Source organism: Choloepus didactylus, chromosome 14 (assembly GCF_015220235.1).
Source record: "Choloepus didactylus isolate mChoDid1 chromosome 14, mChoDid1.pri, whole genome shotgun sequence".
NCBI lineage: Eukaryota > Metazoa > Chordata > Mammalia > Pilosa > Megalonychidae > Choloepus > Choloepus didactylus.
The window spans coordinates 62,791,574-62,812,079 of NC_051320.1; the positions used below are offsets into that span (position 1 = coordinate 62,791,574).

The 20,506-nt window shown below is 35.1% G+C and overlaps 1 protein-coding gene across 10 annotated transcripts in view; it reads left to right on the top strand.

The window, feature by feature from the left end:
- The window catches only part of OXR1 (oxidation resistance 1), a 494,800-nt gene that overhangs the window by 460,514 nt on the left and 13,780 nt on the right, over positions 1 to 20,506 (top strand). Inside the window, exon 1 of one of the 10 annotated variants that reach the window (XM_037803217.1) lies at positions 5,731 to 5,900. The exons of 8 other annotated variants lie outside the window; for them this stretch is intronic. In XM_037803217.1, coding sequence (XP_037659145.1) covers positions 5,835 to 5,900 — 66 coding nt within the window. In that variant the 5' untranslated portion in view covers positions 5,731 to 5,834. Of the gene's footprint in view, positions 1 to 5,730; positions 5,901 to 20,506 lie in introns of those variants that run through there. One more of the 10 variants, XM_037803218.1, reaches the window with a different exon arrangement.

The following is a 20,506-nucleotide window of genomic DNA, read 5'->3' on the forward strand; positions in this document are numbered from 1 at the left end:
AAAATGCGAGAGGAAAGAGATAAGCTGAGAACTGAACTCTTAGATACAAAGAAATTGATGGTTTGAAAGATTCTGGGCTTCCAGAAAGTGAGACCCCAGAGGATGGTGGCCCGTGTGAGGATTTAACCAAACATGGAACCCAACAGCCAATTCAGTACAAGCCAGGATTGGAAATGGAGTTATCCAGGAAGAATTTGCAGAAAGTCCTGTTGTCTGACGATTTTGACCACTGTTTGCTTCATGCCAAGCCAACAAATTTTTTGTGAGGTCTGTGTAGGTAAAATCACTGCCAGTCTGGAAAAAAAGGGACAGAAAAGGAACAAATTGAAGGAAAGATGACTTCAAAGGCAGAACCATGGAAGCTAAGGTCTGGAGCCAAGAAATCTCGGGTCAGGAGAATGGAACTACCCATGCATGTGGAAAGGGTGAGATTGCCATGGAGGCAGAGGGCAAACCTTCTTCCTGAATGCTCAGGAAGAGTGCTGCCACCCCAGGCCTCAGAGAGGTGGAGCACATTCCCCGGAGTTGGGGATAGCCTGGCTACCACCCCGCTGTTCTGAAAGGTTTGAGCATGTGCTCCAGAGATGGACGAGAGTCCGGGTGCAACCCTGAAGTTTGAGGAGGCAGGGGTGGAGAAGAAGGTGGTCTCCCTAATGTGTGGATATGTTGGAGCACTCACCCCAGTGTTTGGACAGAAAAAGGCCTCTGCATAAGCCTTTGGAAAGGGTGGGACTGCTGTTCTCTCAAGCCCTGAGATTAAAACATCATTTGATAAATGACTCTCAGACTTTGAAATCTGATAGAGTATGCCCTGCAGGTTTTAGGAACTGTTCTGGTCCAGTGCCTCCTGTTTTCCTTCCAGTTTCTCCCTATGGCAGTGGGAATGTTTATCCTATGACTGTCCCTCCTTTGTATATTGGAAGCAGATAACTTGTTCTAAGCTTCACAGGCACAGGAGAATTTTGCCATTGGACAAACCCACTTGTAACTGATTTTGATATGACTTTGTACTTATCCATATTGTAATGGAAGGAATGTATTTTTGCATTTGGAAGGAACATGGCTTTTTGGGGTCCAGTGGGTGGCATGTGCCAGTTTGAAACTGTTTTGAACCCCAGAAAAGCCATGTTCTTTTAATCCAATCTTTTTGGGTGGAATCTTTCGATTGAGAGTTTCCATGGAGATGTGACTCACCCAACTGTGGGTTGAAACCTTTGATTAAATTATTATTTCCATGGAGGTGTGGGCCCTGCCTATTCAGAGTGGGTCTTGATTACCTCTCTGGAGTACTTAAGAGAGCTGACACAGACGCTGACGCTTGGAGAAACAGAAGGACTTTTGGAGATGCTAAGCTAAGAGATGAAGCCCAGAGTTTGCCCCAGAGAAGCTAATAGAGGACCCCCAGACAATCAGAGAGAAATGCCCTGGGAGAAAGAAGCAAGGACACACCAGAGCTGAGAGAGAGGAGCAAAGACAGAAGCCCAGAGACATTTTGGAGAAAGCCATTTTGAAACACAACCCGGAAGCACAGGACCAGCAGAAACCAGCCACGTGCCTTCCCAGCTGACAAAGGTATTCCGAACACCATTGGCTGTTCTTCACTGAAGGTATCAACTTGTTGATGCCTCAGTATGGACACTTTTATGGCCTTAGAACTGTAAATTTGTAACCTAATAAATCCCCTTTATAATAGCCAGTCCATTTCTGGTATTAGGCATAGCAACAGATCTAGCAAATGAGAACATGTCTCATAGTCTAGATTTTGCTGATTGCTTCCCCATGATATCTGTTCACATGTTCTTCTGTCCCTTGGAATTTCCCCTAAATTGATTAATAGATCTACAGCAACCCATTTAAGCATTGATTATCATTTTTATTATACAGATAATTTCTCTAAGCTTATGACTTATTTGCCTAAACTCCTCATGGTATTAAGTAAATGCTCAAGGATTATACTCTTTCTACCACACCAGGTTCTCAGCTTCGACAGAACCTTAGAGTCACATAGGGGAGCTTTTAAAAATCTTATTGCTCAGCTCACATCTCAATTGAATCATAATCACTGGGTATGGAACTTAGTTATCATTATTCTTTGACACTCACGAGTAGTTGTATTTTGCAGTCAAGGTAGAAAAACTACTATACTAGACCAAGTTACCAACTACATATTCTGTTAAATATGTAGGATGCTAAGCCCTACATTATACTAATCAAAGTATATTGATCATGAGCCCCTGCCATGAAAGTTACATTGTAAAAATTATGTTTCACAATATTCCTTTTTTTAAGTGTTGCATCTGTACCCCCAAAACAAAAATTTGATTCACTATAGAGAAAGGTTTCTCTAATCATTTTGTGCCTTGATTTTTTTTAAACAAGAGGTACAGGTTTTCCTTTCTCAAAAGCAGCCATGCTGATGCAATTAATTCAGGCATAGCTCTCTTAACATACTGTGGTTTTCTTATACCAAAGAACTCCTATCATGTTGTATACTCAGTGACACTACAAGGAAAAAGAAATCAAGAAACATGCCAGGCTATAAGTCATTGAACTATGTCTCTTGAATGCCATCCATCTACAGGAAGTGTTACAACTCAGCCTGCCATGCCAGTGGGGGAGGGGCACCAGTGCCACAGTTTGGGGAGCTTTACTTACAGTTCTAAGCTGCTATCTCAGCCGTTCCTCCCATTCCATACTAGTGTATGTTGTGTGTCCAGTCACAGATGTCCCCCAGCAGTTGTTCAGACTATTTACTAGTTGTTCTTGGCTACTTACTAGTTGCTCTAGAGGAATAAATAAATTCTACACCTCTCTATGCTGTCATCTTGCCTTGCTTGCCAATAGGTTTTTTGACACAGTGTTTTTCATTTTTAAAGAATAATGATTGGTATTAGAAGAAAATTATTTACATTTACTCCCCATTTCTTATCCTTGCCAAAGTTCAATAAAAATACATTCCATTTGCTATTTTGATTTCTAAGAAGATTTGGTTCTTTTTTAGATATTTAACATTATATTTTCTCAAACAAACAAAGTTTAGTTTATTCTTTTAGGTGTAAGTAAATGTAAATATTTTGATTGCTTGTTACTTAAATCTCTATATCATTATTCAAAAATATTGCAGAATCTACCTTCTGGCTTAAATAATTTCTGAGACTTACTTATACAATCTTCTCATTTTGACTTTATTTTTTTTTTTTTACCTAAGCATTTTTAGCAAAAAATTTATCATATTAGTATTGGATTTGATTTTTCACTACTATATGGAGGTTTTCATGTGGATTAAGTTTTGTTTTCATCCCTGAAATTAAGTAAAGTTATTGCCAGGTTATTTATTAGGTATTCTAGGGAAGACTTTCCCAGCAGTTTAGTATTGTTGCAATTTCTAAGAAGCACCAGTATCAGAGGGCTTCAATTCTTTTTTTTTTTTTTTTTTTTTTTTTTTTTTTTTTTTGGTCGGGGTAGGCAGTATGTTTGAATTCTGTGTTATTATTTTTTATTATTTTGAGATATATTCACATACCATGCATACAAAGCATACATTCAGTTGTTCACAGTACCATTATATAGTTGTGTGTTCATCACCAAAATTAATTTTTGAACATTTTCATTACCACACACGCAAAAATAAGAAGAATACAAATTAAAGTGAAAAAGAACAATTTAAGTAAAAAAGAACGCTGGATGTTTGTTGTTGCTTTGTTGTTTGTTGTTTTGTTTTTTGTTTGTTTTTTTTGCCCCCACTTCTACTCATCCATCCATACACTGGACAAAGGGGAGTGTGGTCCATATGGCTTTCCCAATAACATTGTCACCCCTCATAAGCTACATTTTATACAGTCATCTTCAGGATTCATGGGTTCTGGGTTGTAGTTTGATGGTTTCAGGTATTTACTGCTAGCTATTCCAATACATAAGAACCTAAAAAGGGTTGTCTATATTGTGCATAAGAGTGCCCACCATTCTTGGCTCCTTTTGGAATCTCTCTGCCACTGAAGCTTATTTCATTTCCTTTCACATCCCCCTTTTGGTCAAGATGATGTTCTCCATCCCACAATGCCGGGTCTGGATTCCTCCCCAGGAGTCATAGTCCACGTTGCCAGGGAGATTTACTCCCCTGGGTGTCAGATCCCACGTAGGGGGGAGGGCAGTGATTTCACCTGCCAAGTTGCTACTGGGTATTCTGATGTTCATTTTATTATTCTTTAGATTTCTTTTGTGTGTTTTAAATACTCAATGTATTTTAAAGAAATAAAACTACAAAAATATTTTTTGTATTAAAGCACAAGTAATGCCAAAATTAAAATTGTCAGCATATTAAACAAAACACCTCTTCTCAGCCTACCCAACAAAATTCACGTAAAATTGTTTTGTTTTGTTTTGTTTTTCAAGATGAAAGTAGTCTCTGTGTCTAAAGTCAGTACACAGATATTGTGCATTTATCTTAAGAAAGAGAGAGAATATACATTGGATTTTGCATAGATTGAATAATAGCATAGTTTTACTTATCTTAACCTGAGAAGAACTTCAACAAATTCAAGAAAGGTAGAAACCAAAACAATTTAAGAAAACTTAATTAGAACTCATAAGTCAAAACAAACTATCTGAAATAATCCATATTCGAGTACTTGTATAATTATAAATAAAAAGATCTAGTCTCTGCATATATTTGCTTTTATTACCATTTGGCACCCAGGATTCCTGCCTTATATTTCTTGTTTTGACTACTGATAGGTTTAACTTAAATATATGACCTAAAAGTTTTGTTAATGTGTAGTAGTGACAGTAACACAATGTTGTAAGTAATTAATACCTCTGAATTATATATCTGAATGTGGCTAAAAGGGAAAATTTTAGGTGCTGTATATGTTCTAGAACAAAAATTGGGAAAAAAAACAGGACTGTACAACACAGTGAACCCAAAAAACTATGGACTATAGTTAGTACAGTTATAACAATATTCTCTCATCAGTTGTAACAAAGGTACCACACTAATGCAAAATGTTAAAAATGGGGGCAAGTAAATGGGAGCTCTGTATTTTCTGCATGGTCTGTCTGTAAACTTACAGCTTCTCTAACTGAAAAAAAAAAAGAAAGAAAGAAAAAAGATGCAACCTAACTCGGGAAAGTTTTGAACTAGTGCTTTTGTTTACCCTGTTAACAATATTCTTCCTCAATTACTAGCCAAAAGTTATGGGCTATAAAAATTCTGTAAAACATTCAAAATGTTAATTAACTATAAATTGTGAAGAGAGACAGGATGGATGGATGCCAGACATGTTTATGATTTTAAATATTTAAATTATTTCTAAAACAATTTCTGAAAGGACATCTATTGCTTTAAAATGTTCACATGAAAGATGATATTTTATAGGATTCTATAACCATGAGAAATTTTATGACCATTAGAAAGCAACATAATGTTCATTGAAATAATTTATGTATTTTGTGAAGGGTTCTAAAAACTGTACTTATTTTTTCTGACTGAGCTACCTTTAGTATGTTTATTATACTGATGATTGGAATTGCATGTACTGTGTCTTTAAACTTTTGAGCCCTTTCTTTGCACATTTGGGTACAGTGCAACCAAACTTAAGCATAGGAAACCCTTCCCTCCCTCCCCAGCTTTACAGTCTCCACTCAGTACAGTCTTTGCGGTGGATACTATTTAGTGATTAGCTCTCTGTCGTGTCAATCAAATCTTTGTTTCTAGCAAACTGTTTTGTCACTGTAGTAGTGCTCTTGTGCTGGAAATTTATCTCTGATAGAGGAAGAATGCTTTTCAAAACAGTTCTTACATAATTTGATGTAACTTAATTTGCCCTGGAAAGGAAATGTCTCGTCTTTGGTATGGGACAAAGGGAAGAAGACACCAACCAATTAATCATAAATACACTCTGGTAAATCTTAGTTAATTATTTAAATTTCTATTTTAATCTCTTTATGATCATAGTATGCAAAAATTTACAATTTCTAAAAGTTTAGGCATAGAAAATATTTATATAATACAAAATTGTATAATATTTGCAAAAAGTGTACCTTTAAATTATTTCTTCTAATTCCAATTATCTTCAAAAAAGGAAATGAATAGGGACTGTGATTTTCTTTTGTAGGAGTATTTTGGTTTCCCTATTCTATTCCAACAGGAAGTTACCAAATCTTTATTGCTGCCTTAATAATTTTATATAAGCTTTTTTGTGGGAAAATATTTAGAATTTTCTTTCTTTTAAAATGGAAAATCTGGTTTAATTTTACTCTTTATGCATTTTTTGCATGTTTCAAAAGATTGTCTTGTGATTTATAAATTTATGTTGTGCTTATAGTTTTAGGATTTCAATAGTAAGAATTTGTCCTTGCATGAAAGTAGAGTAGACTAGATCCAAGCTAGATGTGTTTAAGACTGATTTTAGCAATCCGAGAAAAGTATTTTCTTTAAATAAGTCATTCAGAAAGTTTTCAAGCAGCAGTTCTTAATATAAAACTTTAGAAGATATTCTGGTAGGGAAAAAAATCTCAGTTAACTTCATACTCTTTTAAGAATCCTAATTATTTTTCAGTTTAAATGTGTGTGCATTATTTATTACAAAATGTACTGCCAGTTCTTTCTGTGATGACTCAAGATTATCACTTGCCTTATGAATATTAATTTTATTTTTACTGTTAATTGTAGATGATTTAAATAAGGCCAAATATATACTTAGAACCAGGAGTGACTTTAGATGATGCCCCCAAAGCAGCGTGCCTCCTTTAAAAGTTAAGCATTTCAGAATATCACAATGCTCTCATTTTGGACTTGAGAGTATATTGCTGTGTCTTTTTTTTTCCCACCTAATTGTAATAATTGCAGGGTTTTGTTTATATGATACATCAGCACGCTGGGATTTAGGCACCTGAGATAATTCAATGTTTTTTAAATTTTTGATCAGATTTTACAAGATTAGCCAGCTAACACAATTTTTTTTTATTATTATTATTTTAAACTAAAAGCAGTAAAGCTTTTCATATATTTTCTGCTTTGAAGTTTGAATGAATGTTTATCGTTAGTTTGCTAAGGTTGTAATATAGTTTAATTTATTACAAATACAGGCAAAATAAATTACAGATATTTTTAATTTTATAGGTTAGTATAACATGCATCACATGCCTTATTATACTCACTAATTCCTGTCGTTTGTAAGGAAATTTGTTCTGTGATTTTCTTAGGTAATTTATCTCTTGACTAAGCAAGCATGCCTCTCACTGGTAACTCACTGGTCTTCGGCTCTTCCCATGCAAATAGTTTGTGTGTATATATATTTAGAACTTATATGTGTATATGTAAATACTCATTTAACCTTGATAATAACCTTGAATGATAGTAGTATCATCACCCCCATTTTAAAGATGAGGAAACTGAGGCATAGAGTGGTCATTGATGTAGGCTGACATGGAGCACAGAGACAGTGCAACCCTATTACATTTTTAACCTCACCAGGATTCATTTGATGGTTTTCTACAATGGTACAGTGTGATGTATTTGCATATGTAGACAAGCTCAGGTCCCAGATCCCATACTGTTTTCTTGATTTAGAGTAGGGCTGTAATTCAGGAGGAAAGGCTTGAGATGAGGCCTAAAAACATAGCAGCTCTGCTTTTGTTTGTTTTGCATATTGAGAATCTCTGTAAGGTTTTGCCTGAAAGCAGGCTCTTCTGCTTTAAAACTGAAATTAGAGAATGATTCTTCTAAGACAATAAGTATTTTAGAACAAATGAAATACCACTTTTTTGGACTTTGTATTTTCTAGCTTTTTAAAGTAGTTCATATCTTTACTCAACTGATTAGTAGAACTACTAATAGACCTCAGTGATAAGCTGTCTTATAGAGTTGGTGGTAATACTGCCATATAGCTCTGTAAACTTTGACAGGTTTCTAAATGCTTATGTATTCATTATCACATTTGACATTTACAGTAATCCTGTGGTTTAACCAGGTACAGATTTTTTTTTATTTTATAAGTGAGTTAATTTAAATCTCAAAAGAAATTAATAATAGGTAGAATATACCCCAAACAAACTATGTAGAAGGCCCCATTAGCTTTAGTGAGAACCATACAGTTAGGCATGCTTTCCTTTCCTTGTCTTTACTTTTTCTTTTTTTAAGGCTATTTCAGAGTTTATTCTAACAAACAATTTGAACTTTAATCTCTATAATCATTCATTCTCTTGAACCAAAATATACCCTACCTGTTGGTGTCTATCAGTGAATTGTAATTTGTTTGATAGTTACAAGCATATTTTTGTAACAAGGATTTAGGCTTAGATTACAGACACAGATCATTGAATAGCAATATTGTTTTATTATCTCTGTCAATAGTTCTCTAATTCAGTCACCCTTTCTAAAAAATGTAGACCCTCAGAAATAAAACAGGATTTTTTTTTTTAAGTCTCTCATGTAGGACAACACAGGAAAAAAGCTCCTGTGATGAATTATTTTCATCTGCATAAGAATTTTAGGTAGAATTTTAAGAGCTAATTTAAATTTAAAAATCTTTTTAATGACCTCAGCTCAAGATAATAATGGTAATAATCATAAAAATAATGGCTACCACTGCTATTTATTAAGTATTGTTCTACGCACTTAATATGAGTTAAGTACGTAGAACAATACCTGGGAAATGCTGTTGATCTCAACATTTTTGACTTCAGAACTAGAAAGATGATGCCTAGTAAATTACAGAAGAACAAACTGACTGAGGAATGATCCTCTTGATCGAAATAAGTTTGTGTGCACCTTTTGCTGTAGCTGCACTGGACCACTCATCATCTGGCACCCTGGCATGTACTTTCAACACCCTACTTGCTCATGTGCTGTTTCCTCTGCTTGGAATGTGCTTCCTGCCTTCCCCTCCATCTGGTGAACTGCTCATCCAAGGCTCAGCTCCACTGTCTCCATCTCTGTGAAGCCTGCCCTGCATTCTTCAGGCAGAACCAGTCCCTTCTATAAAGCTTCCCTGATGCATTGCCATTGTATTTTTAATTCTTTGTCTGCTTCAGTTAGACTGTGCACTCCATGAGGTCAGGGACTATGTCTTTTTTTGTCTTTGTATCTCTAGTCCAAAGCGTAGCACATGGTAGTTACTTAATGAATGTTTGCTTCATATTAATTTAATTTACTATCCACCTCGTTCCAGAAGTTTATAGTGTTATTAAATGTTTATTGAATGAATAAATTAATATACCATACATTTAAAAAAATTAGCTTATGTAATCCTCCCAACCCTGTGAAGTAGTATTGTTATTATCTCCATTTTACAATTGAAGAAACAGCGGCATACAGCAGTCATAGTATGTTTTTATAATTTTGTCAGATAAACCAGTAAAGGTCAGAGCTGGGGTTTGCTGTATACTCTATCTCAAAATATTCAGAATATAAATAGGGGAAGGGAATTAACATTTATTTTGTACCATTCATATATCAGCATCTATTATGTATACATATGTTCCTTACAGATATTATCGTTTATCCCTCATAAAATGCTTAAAGTATGCGTATTTCCATTTGGAAAAAAAAAAAAAAACACACAGAAAAAGAGAACTTAAGCTCAAGTTCACAAAACTAATAAAAAGCTGAATCAGAATTAAGGCAGCAGTCTAAGCCCGAAGCCAGCATTCTTTCTGCTATATTATGTTGCCTATCTATGTAGATATTCACAGGAAATTTATTAACTAGTATTTATATATACTTTATGATAAGTAAAACATCTTCTGCTCTATAGTTGCTTACAGCCTAACTGAACAGTGGCGATATATACATATATATTCAATGTAGCCTATCTATCCAACTCAGTAGTTGAAAAGTATAATTACATATGTAAGTTATGAGGCATAATAATAAAATGAATACCTGTGAACTCACCACCCAACTTAATTATTAAGTACTAAACATTACAAATGCAACTACATCTCCCTATGTGTTCTTTTCTCTATCTCATCTCCTGTCTCCACCCAATTCATAACCACCGCCCTGAAGTTTGTGTGTATCATTCCCATTTTTTTTAAATAGCTGTATCACTTTTATACATATCCCTAAAGAACATTGTTTGCTCATTTTGAACTTAAAAAAGCTATTTGACTATTTGTATATATGCTGCTTTATATAAACATAATTCATTTATTTTTCACTTCTGTATACTATTCTACTCTTTAAGTATAACCATAGTTTATTCTCCTTGATAGTCATGTGGGTTTCCAGTTTTTTTATTAATATCAATACTTGTTTCTGAACGTTCTTATGTATGTCTCCTGTTTCACATGTACAAGAGTTTCTCTAGAGTAAATGCTTAGGAATGCACTTGCTTTATTGTAGTACAGTGAAAAAATATTGTATTTTATAGCATGAAGCTCTTTTCCAAAGTGAATGTTCCGATTTACGCTCTAACCAGCAATATTTGAGTCCCCCCTTAAGCCATTCTCTTCAATATCAAGATTTGTTATTGGACTTGTTAGATCAGAATTCATTTTTTCCCAGTATAGAGGGTATTAAATATTTCATTGTAGTTTTAGTTTGCATTTTCTTGATTACTGGTGGAGTTAAGTAGTTTTTCATGTGTTTATTATACACTCGTATTTGCATGTTCATCTTCTGCAAATTTTCTATTGGGTGGTTTATTTTTCTCTTAATGACTTATAGGCATTCCTTATATATTCTTGGTGTTATTATTTTATGGGTTATGTATTTTGCAAATACTTTTTCCTGGATTATAGCTTGTCTATCATTTTTATAATTTTTTTAATAATGATGGGGATGAATTTAACTTTTTAGTGGCTACAGCGTCTTTAAGAATGCCTTTCCTAAGTCAAGATCATAAAGAATTTTTTTTTTTATATTTTCTTCTAAAAGTCCTCAATCCTTCTGTAATTTATTTTTTTAGTATAGTTGAAGGGTTTCACTTACCTCCTTTTCTCCCTCCCTTTTTGGCCCTTCTTGCCCCCACCCCCCTTTTTTTTTTTAAATGTAGAAAACTGTTCCTTCCAGCACTTCTTATTAAGTATAACTGCTTTCCTAGGTTCTGCCCTTATATATCAGGTTTTCTTTCTTGATTTTTCTTGGGGGTAGGAAGGAGGGAATCAGTTCTGTTTTATTTTAGATGTCTTTTTTAATACATTGGTTTAAACTTGTGTTTTCATTCTTTTAATGGAATCCCTGAAATTTTGTCCGGCTTATTTACCTTTATGAAGTCTAAAATTAATGAGTGTCTTAATTTCTCCTCCTGAACAGGAAAAGGACCTTAGAGGACTTTAATGCACATCATCAGTCCTATTCCCGGTTACATACTATTGTATTCTGTATTCTTTCTATTCTCTTATAACCTAACGAATTAAACTTTATTATTTTATTCAGTCTATTGTTATTTTATATGTTAACCTTTTTGCTTAACTTTATAATTTACCGTTTTATTTTCCAATTCTTTTCTGTATCTCAGACATTCTTCCTAAAGTGTATGCTTAGAAATTTCTTCTGTGAAGGCTTGTTGATAGTTAAGGCACTGTTTCTTTTCAGGTGAAAATGTCTTTATTTCTCTCCTTGTAAGATAGTTTGGTATTTGAATAAACAATTCTAGATTGATCATTATTTTCTGTCATAGTGAATTGTGTGTTTCGTAATCTTTCCTTGTGAGTTCACATTTGCTTAAGTGCAAATCTTGAGGGGCTGAATTAAGGACACTTCTGATAGGATTTGCATTTGCTATTGGGAAGTCTACTGTCAGTCTAATTTCCATTCTTTTGTAGATTATCTAACTTTTCTGACTACTTTTAAAGACTTGTGTTTCTCTTAAGTATTATGAAGCTTTACTGTAGTGTGTTAGGTATATATTTCTTGTTTAGAATGCAGTATACTTCTTGAATTTATGGATTCTTGTCTTTCAGGTTCTGGTAAGTCTCAGGTATTATCTCCCCAAATATTTGCTTTCTGTTTTCTCTTCTTTTCTTATTCTCCAAATCTAACCTGTTTTATATTTTTCATTTCCTTGCTCTCAGTAATGCACTGAGGGTAATTTCACCTCTTTTATTTCATTAATTAATTAATTAATTAGCCTGTGTCTATTTGCTTCATTAACTTGACTTTTTTTTTTTTTTTTTTAATTTCAAGTTATACTTATGACTTCTGTAGAAGTTCTTTTTGGTTCCGTTTCAAAAAGGCTTGCTTATTTTTTATTATTTCTTATTGCTTGCTTATTTTTAAATCTCATCTTTTTTTTGGCATCTCACTCTATTTGTATATCTGCTAATTCCATTATGTAAAGTTGGTTCAGTGTTTTACCTTACTCTCACTTATTGTTTGTTATTTGAATGTTAGAGTATCTTTTATTATGACCTCATAATTGCTTACTATTAATCTAAGAGAATATAAGGATGTGAATTGAGAATCTTTTCTTTCTGAAAGAATTTGTTTCTGGCAAGAGCCAGATTTTGCTGTATGTCTGGGGCCATTTAATCCTCTTTTATGGGTCCCTATCTTAATGCAAGAGATTCAGTTTAGGACCCAGACTTGGATGTTCCAAGGCTTAGTTTCAGCATCACAGCACTACTATTTTTTTTTCTTTTTTTTTTTTTTTTTTTTTTATTAAATTCAGTTGTATTGAAATACATTAACACACCGTACAATCATCCATGGTATACAATCCACTGTCCACAGTATGATAACATAGTTATGCGTTCATCACCACAATCTATCTCTGAACATTTTCCTTACATCAGAAAGAACCAGAACAAGAATAAAAAATAAAAGTGAAAAAAGAACACCCAAATCATCCCCCCATCCCACCCAATTTGTCCTTTAGTTTTTATCCCCATTTTTCTACTCATCCATACACTAGATAAAGGGGGTGTGATCCACAAGGTCTTCACAATCACGCTGTCACCCCTTGTAATCTACATTATTATATAATTGTCTTCAGGAGTCCAGACTGCTGGGTTGGAGTTTGGTAGTTTCAGGTATTTACTTCTAGCTATTCCAATACATTAAAACCTAAGAGGTGTTACCTATATAGTGCATAAGAATGTCCACCAGAGTGACCTCTCGACTCCGTTTGAAATCTCTCAGCCACTGAAACTATTTCGTCTCATTTTGCATCCCCCTTTTGGTCAAGAAGATACTCTCAGTCCCACGATGCTGGGTCCACATTCATCCCCGGGAGTCATATTCTGCATTGCCAGGGAGATTTACACCCCTGGGAGTCGGGTCCCACGTAGGGGGGAGGGCAGCGAGTTCACCTGTCGAGATGGCTCAGTTAGAGAGAGTGAGGGCCACATCTGAGCAACAAAGAGGCACTCAGGGGGAGACTCTTAGGCACAATTACATGCAAGTTTAGACTCTCCTTTGCGGTAACGAGCTTCATAAGGGCAAGTCCCATGACCGAGGGCTCAGCACATCAAACCGCCAGTCCCAATGTTTGTGACAACATCAACACCAGTCCAGGTGAGGATGTCTAACACATCCGCACCTTCCCCCAGATCCTCGGGGCTAGGGAGGGGGAGTCTGTAAATATATTTTTTATTATCTGCCCAAATTACTCTGGGACGACAGCACTACTATTGATATTAGCCTTTAGGATAAATCACCTTTCCCATTCACAACTCCCAGTTCAGTTTCTACTCTTTTGTTGTTGTTGTTGTTGTTGTTGAATGGCAGGGAACATAGTAAGTACTTTAAAATATTTGTTGAAATCAAAAATAAAAATAGTGATAGAATAAACGTTATCAATTTAAAAGTCAGTAATTTAAAATCCTGTTGAATTTCATTAAAATAACCTGTGAAATTATCCGTTTTATTTCCAAAAGTTTTAAAAGATGAAATCATAAGTTTTAAGACCCTTTTAACTTAAGCATATAAATGTACAAAGGGCAAATGAATACAAAAGAATTAACTATTCAGAAGTAACCTTATGTTTATTTTGTTTCAGAACTGTATTACTGGTCTGCAGAGCATTCAGAACACTAGAGAATTCAGGATTGTGTAAATAAGTATTTTTCACTGATATGCAATGGAGAAAACAAGATTATCTCCTTTTTCTGAGAACTGTCATTTCTTATACTATTGTTTCAGGAAAATAATATGATATTAACATGATATAATTGAATGAGTTTGAGTAGTTACACATCTCTTTTTTGACTAAAATAAAAGTGAGCACATCAGTTTTCTCGTGTAAATCTTTGAGTCATCGGCAAAAATACTGAATTAGGAAGTGATTTGAAATACAGACGATTTGGTCAAATCAAAACCTTGCTAATGTTTTCTATATTGAATTCATTCTTGATTTAAGTCTTTCTCTCTTTTTCAAACTCTACCAGATCTATTTTCCAGTTAACTAATTTCTGATTTTCTGTTAGCTCTTTCATATCTCATTTGTTATACTTCCATTAAGTGTTACTTTGAAAGCAGTAGTTTCAATTAAAGCAAAATGGGGCAAAGTTTTAAAATAATCCAGTTCTCATAATGTAGTAGACTGTTATGTACTATCAAATGTATTAAAACATAGTTATGTGACTTCAAAGATGCTGTTCCATGTTCTTTTTTGTTGTTATCTACAACAGCTTCAGATTAGCATTATCTTTTACTTGATCATATTTTTTAGATACCAAAGTAAGTATAAAGGGCATTGATTAGATAGCATTTTTCTCTCTGCTTTTTTTTTCTGTAACAGTTTTATTGAGATGTAATTCACATACCATATAATTCACTATTTAAAGTGTACCATGGTTTTTAGTACATTCACAGAGTTTTGCAACCATCATCACAGTCTATTTTACAACATTTTAATTACCCTCAAAATGAAACCTCAAACCCTTTGGCTCTCACCCTCTATCTACTCCCCAACCCAAGCCAGTTAAGCAACCACTAATCTATTTTTCTATAAATGTCCCTTTTTGGAAATTTCATATAGATGAAATCATGTAGCATGTGTACTTTTATGACTTATTTCTTTCACTTAGCATATTGTTTTCAAGGTTCATCCATTTTGTAGCATGTATCAGAACTTCATTCTTGTTATATATATATATATATATATATATATATATGTAATAGTCCATTATATGTATATTCCACATTTTGTTTATCCACTCATCAGTTGATGGATATCTGGGTTGTTTTTACTTTTTGGCTATCATGAATAATGCTGTTTTAAATATTTGTGTACAAGTTTTTGTGTGGATGTATATTTTCATTCTCTAGGATATATAACTAGTAGTAGAATTGGTGGGGTATATGGAAACTCTGTGTTTAATTGTTAGAGTAACCGTGAGACCATTTTCCAAAGTGGTGGCACCATTTTACATTGCCATCAGCAATGTGTGAGGGTTCTAATTTCTCCATATTTTTAACACTTGTTATTTTCTGTCGTCTTTTAAATATAGCCGTTCTATATATGTGAAGTGGTATTTCATTGTGGTTTTGATTTGCATATCCCTGATATCTAATAATGTCCAGCATCTTTTTATGTGCTTATTGGCTATGTTTGTGTTTTCCTTGGAGAAATGTCCATTCAGATTCTTTGTCCACTTTTAAATTGGGTTATTTGTCTTTTTATTATTGTGTAGCAGTGTTCTTTATATTTTCTAAAAACAAGTCTCTTAACAAATATATTATTTGCAGATATTTCCTCCTGTCTTCTGGATAGCCTTTTACTTTCTTGATGATGTCCTTTGATATACGAAAGTTTCAAAATCTCATGAAGTTCAGTTTATCTGTTTTTCTTTCGTTTCATGTGCTTTTGAGTCATATCTAAGAACCATTGCCAAATCCAAGGTCATGAAGATTTACCCCTATGTTTTCTTCTAAGTGTTTTACCATTTCACTTTTTTTTTTTATTTTGAAATAAATTCAAAGTTATAGGAGCAGTTGCAAAAACAATACAAACCCCATACACAGCATACCCTAACCCCCTTCCCCCAATACCCCGATCCCATCAACTTTAACATGCTGTCACACTGCCATTTCTTTCTTTCCCTCCCTCCCTATCTGTCATCCATCATCTATTGCTCTGTCCTCTGAACATATGAGAGCAAGCTGCACACATCCTTGAACAAACACTATATTCACATATACAATTCCCATGAACAAGAACATTCTTTTATGCAATCCCATTAAGTGCAGCTAAGAAGTTCAAGAAATTCAACATTGATACAAAGCTTACATTCTATATTTCCTTTTTTTTTTTTTTTTCCTTATGTCCCAACTGTGTCCCTTTGAGCCTCCTTTCCTCCATCCTCAGATCCCATCCAGGATCATCCTTGGCGTTCAATTGTCATCTATTTAGACTCTTTTTTTTTTTCTTTCTTCCAATTGTGGAAACATATACAGCCTAGATCTTACCATTCCACTCCCTCCCTAGCATTCCATTAGTGGGATTAATCACATTTAGAATATTGTAATGCTATCTCCTTCCCACCATCCATTACTAGAAATTTCCCTTCACCTCAAACAGCAGCCCTACACTCATTTCTTAACTCCCCATTGCCCCTTCCCCCACTTCTCATAACCCACACTCTGCTTTTCATCTCTATGGTCATATTCTCTGATAATTTCTTCATGTTTACTGTGGGGCTTAAATGTAACCTCTTAAATCCATAACAATCTTGGTTTTCTTTGATACCAGCTTAACTTCAATAGGACCCATGAACTATGTTCCTATACTCCTCCATTCCCCCGCCTTTATATAGTTCTTGTCAAAAATTACATATTTTGCAGAGTCCGAAACCACTGATTTGTCATTAGAATTTATATATTTTATATCCTGTAGGAAGTAAATAGTGGAGTTACAGATCAAAAATTATTGACTTCTATTTGTATTCCATTGTGGTCAGAGAATGTGCTTTGAATATATTCAGTTGGTTTTTTTTGTTTTGTTTTGTTTTGTTTTTTTTCCATTTATTGAGGCCTGTTTTATGTCTCAGCATATGGTCTATTCTGGAGAAAGATCCGTGATCACTAGAGAAAAATGTGTGTTCTGGTGATTTGGGATGTAAGGTTCGATATATATCTGTTAAAATTCTCTATTCTCTCTCTCTCCTTTCTTTCTTTCTCTGTCGGTAGGGCTCCGTTTAGTATCTGAAGTAGGGCAGGTCTTTTATTGGCAAAATCTCTCAGCATGTGTTTGTCTCTGAAAAATTTAAGCTCTCCCTCAAATTTGAAGGAGAGTTTTGCTGGATAAAGTATTCTTGGTTGGAAATTTTTCTCTCTGAGAATTTTAAATATGTCATACCACTGCCTTCTCGCCTCCATGGTGGCCACTGAATAGTCACTACTTAGTCTTATGTTGTTTCCTTTGTATGTGGCAAATTGCTTTTCTCTTGCTGCTTTCAGAACTTGCTGCTTCTCTTCAGTATTTGAGAATATGTCTTGGAGTGGGTTTATCTGGATTTATTCTATTTGGAGTTTGCTGGACATTGATGCTTTGTGTATTTATATTGTGTAGAAGGTTTGGGAAGTTTTCCCCAGCATTTTCTTTGAATACTCTTTCTAGACCTTTACCCTTCTCTTCCCCTTCTGGGACACCAATGAGTCTTAAATTTGAACATTTTATTTTATCTATCATATCCCTGAGATCCATTTCGATTTTTTTGATTTTTTTTCCCCATTCTTTCTTTTGTTCTTTCATTTTCTGTTCTGTGGTCCTCTAGGACACTGAGTCATTGTTCACCTTCCTCTAATCTTGTATTATGAGTATCCAGAGTCTTTTTAATTTGGCCAACAGTTTCTTTTATTTCCATAAGACCTATTTTTTTATTTACTCTTGCAATTTCTTCTTTATGCTCTTTTAGGGGCTTCTTTAAGTCCTTTATATCCTGTGCCTTGTTCTTCTTCATGTCTTTTATATCCTGTGCCATGCTCTCGTTCTTTGACTGTAGTCCTTTGATTAATTGCACCCAGTACTGTGTCTCTTCTGATCGTTTGATTTGGGTGTTTGGGATTGGGTTCTCCATATCGTCTGGTTTTATCAAATGCTTTAAGATTTTCTGTTGTTTTTGGCCTCTTGGCATTTGCTTTGCTTGATAGCTGTGATCTTCCAGGACCTCTGCTGAGGGAAGGCTGTACTATGTCACAAGTGCGCGCCTTCCCTCAAGGGAAGCCCTGGGCCACCGGGCCATGCAGGGACGCTCCCAGCCTGATGCAAAAATCGCTGAATGGGGCATCTCAACCCCCCCGCTTTTCTCACAGCTCCGCCTTCCCAGCTCCGGGACAACTAGCTGTGGGTGCACCCAAGGCCACTGTCCATGGCCGATATTGTGGCATGTGCGTGGTGCCATGGGATACACTCCCCATCAGACTGGGTTTCCTGGCGCGGCTCTGAGCTGTGGGTCCAGCCCCAGGCAGGAGTGTTGCCAGCACTCCGGGTAGCCAGCTGCAAGGGGCACAGTTTCTTTCTCCTTTTGGCTCTCTCCTCTGTCCCTCTGGCCCCGGGACAATCAGCAGCGGGTGTGGGGAGGGCTATCCTCCATGCCAGACACCGAGGCGTTGGCTACAGCCTGCTCCTGCAGTGCTTCACTGCACGGTTCTCACTGCCATATCTGCAGCTGCTCCCGGGTTTTTGTTTTTGTTTTTGTTTTTGTTTTTTAAAAGAACTAGTCCATCTCCAAACGCCAACCCGCAGTTTCCCCGCACCGCAACATGGCCACGGGACTTTCAGCCGGCTTACTCACTCGTTTCAGAATGCAGACTCCCGGTTTCACCAAGTGCACGGTCCCTGTGGTTTCAGCAGACCTTGTCCAGCTGGTACATTGCTGGAATTGGTGTTCTGAGTCACTTTCTGGTTTTTATCTAGTATTTTTCATGGAGGTGTTTTTTTGCCCTGTCTCACCTAGCCACCATCTTAGGTTCTCTCTGCTTCTTTTGATATGAAGAAATAAAAATTGTACATTCATTCACAGATACCTGCCAGTCTTTTATTAGCCTGCAGTTCAATTAGGGAAGGGGAGGTTTTTGGTTTGTGAAATAATCTCAGGGAAAACACAGGCAAGTCCTGGAAGGAGGGCTGTTAGGCCAAGGTATTGTTCTTTATGCCTAGGAGATGAGCTTGTTCTTATTCATGGGATTGATAGCAACTATAATCTCTATTCTCTGCTCCTGTTGTTCTTGTTGTTGGTGGTCCCTTTTTAACAGAGATAGGTAGATTTAATCCTGCCTTACATTGGTAGTTCTGTGGAAGTAAATGCTTACTGAAACACTTTTTCTGTGTAAGGGTCCTTTGTCAAAGACTGAAAAGACTAGAGAGTGGCTCATAATTCTTGAGAGGGTTCAGATGGAACTTAGCAGTATATGCAGAACCACTTCATTCCTTGAGAAATGACTTTTTAGCCAGGCCATGAATACATTTTTAATTAGTGGTTTCCGCAACTGTGTACCCCTAATAATTGGAATATTTTGTAGAAATGCCATTTTCTACTTAGGTTTAGGTGAAGTAATAAATTTGAACCTGGCATATGATTTACCAAGAGGCTAAAAATTAATTTAATTCCAATTCAATCATATATACTGGAAACCTGCATTCCTTTTATCCATCTATTTTGACAGGTGGAAGTATATTTTAGTCAGTTGATTTCAATCCTTTTCTCTATTTATTTAAGGACTTTCTTTTTGATAGCTTTGTATCTCTTTTCTCATTGGGATATGAGTAAATTTTTAGGATTAAGGGACTGGTGAATTTATAAATGAATACAGTTTTTTTGTTCGTTTTGTTTTTTATAATATGAATGAGAGAAGGTAGACATTAAAGAAACCGACTTCACCAAATGTTATAAACTTAAGGTTACAATGACATTTCATTGCTCTGCTACTGTCAGTGATGCAGTTACAATTAGGTTATAACTGATGCCTTTGTGAGCATAATTCAATGTTGCTTCCAGCCAGGAAGTATGTTTAATATCATAGAAGAGGAGCTTTAAGAAATAGGTTAAGATCAGTATTAATAGGAAAGATAGAAGGAATACAGAGGACTGAAATCATATGATTTGAAAATTCTTGGCTATATTAAGGATACTTGTGGTTACACTGAATGTCTTGGGAAAAAGAAAAAAAAGCACTAACTGGCTATTTAAATGTTTTATAGAGATCATTTTTGCTCACCAAAGGAAAACAAGGCCATGATTTTTAGTATCTAATTTTTCTTTCATCTTGTTGAAATTCTCTTGTTCTTAATTGAAAGGGCCTTGTTATTTTTATCTAATACTGGTATTTAAAAGTAATTTCAGAATAGTCATTTAAAGTATACATAATAGTGCTGAAAACTGAAATACTTGAATACCAAAAATAAAAGCAGACTTCAGCCACTATCATTTAGTCCTTAGGGTAATTTGTGAAAAGTGATCAAGTAAAAATAATTTTAATAATAGTAGTCTCATTTTCTATGTGCTGGGTACTGAATTCGGTCTTTCGTGTATATATGAATATATATATTTATATATAATTTCCTCATTTGATCTACATAAAAACCCTATTTTCTATGCATTCTTATTATTCCCATAGTTC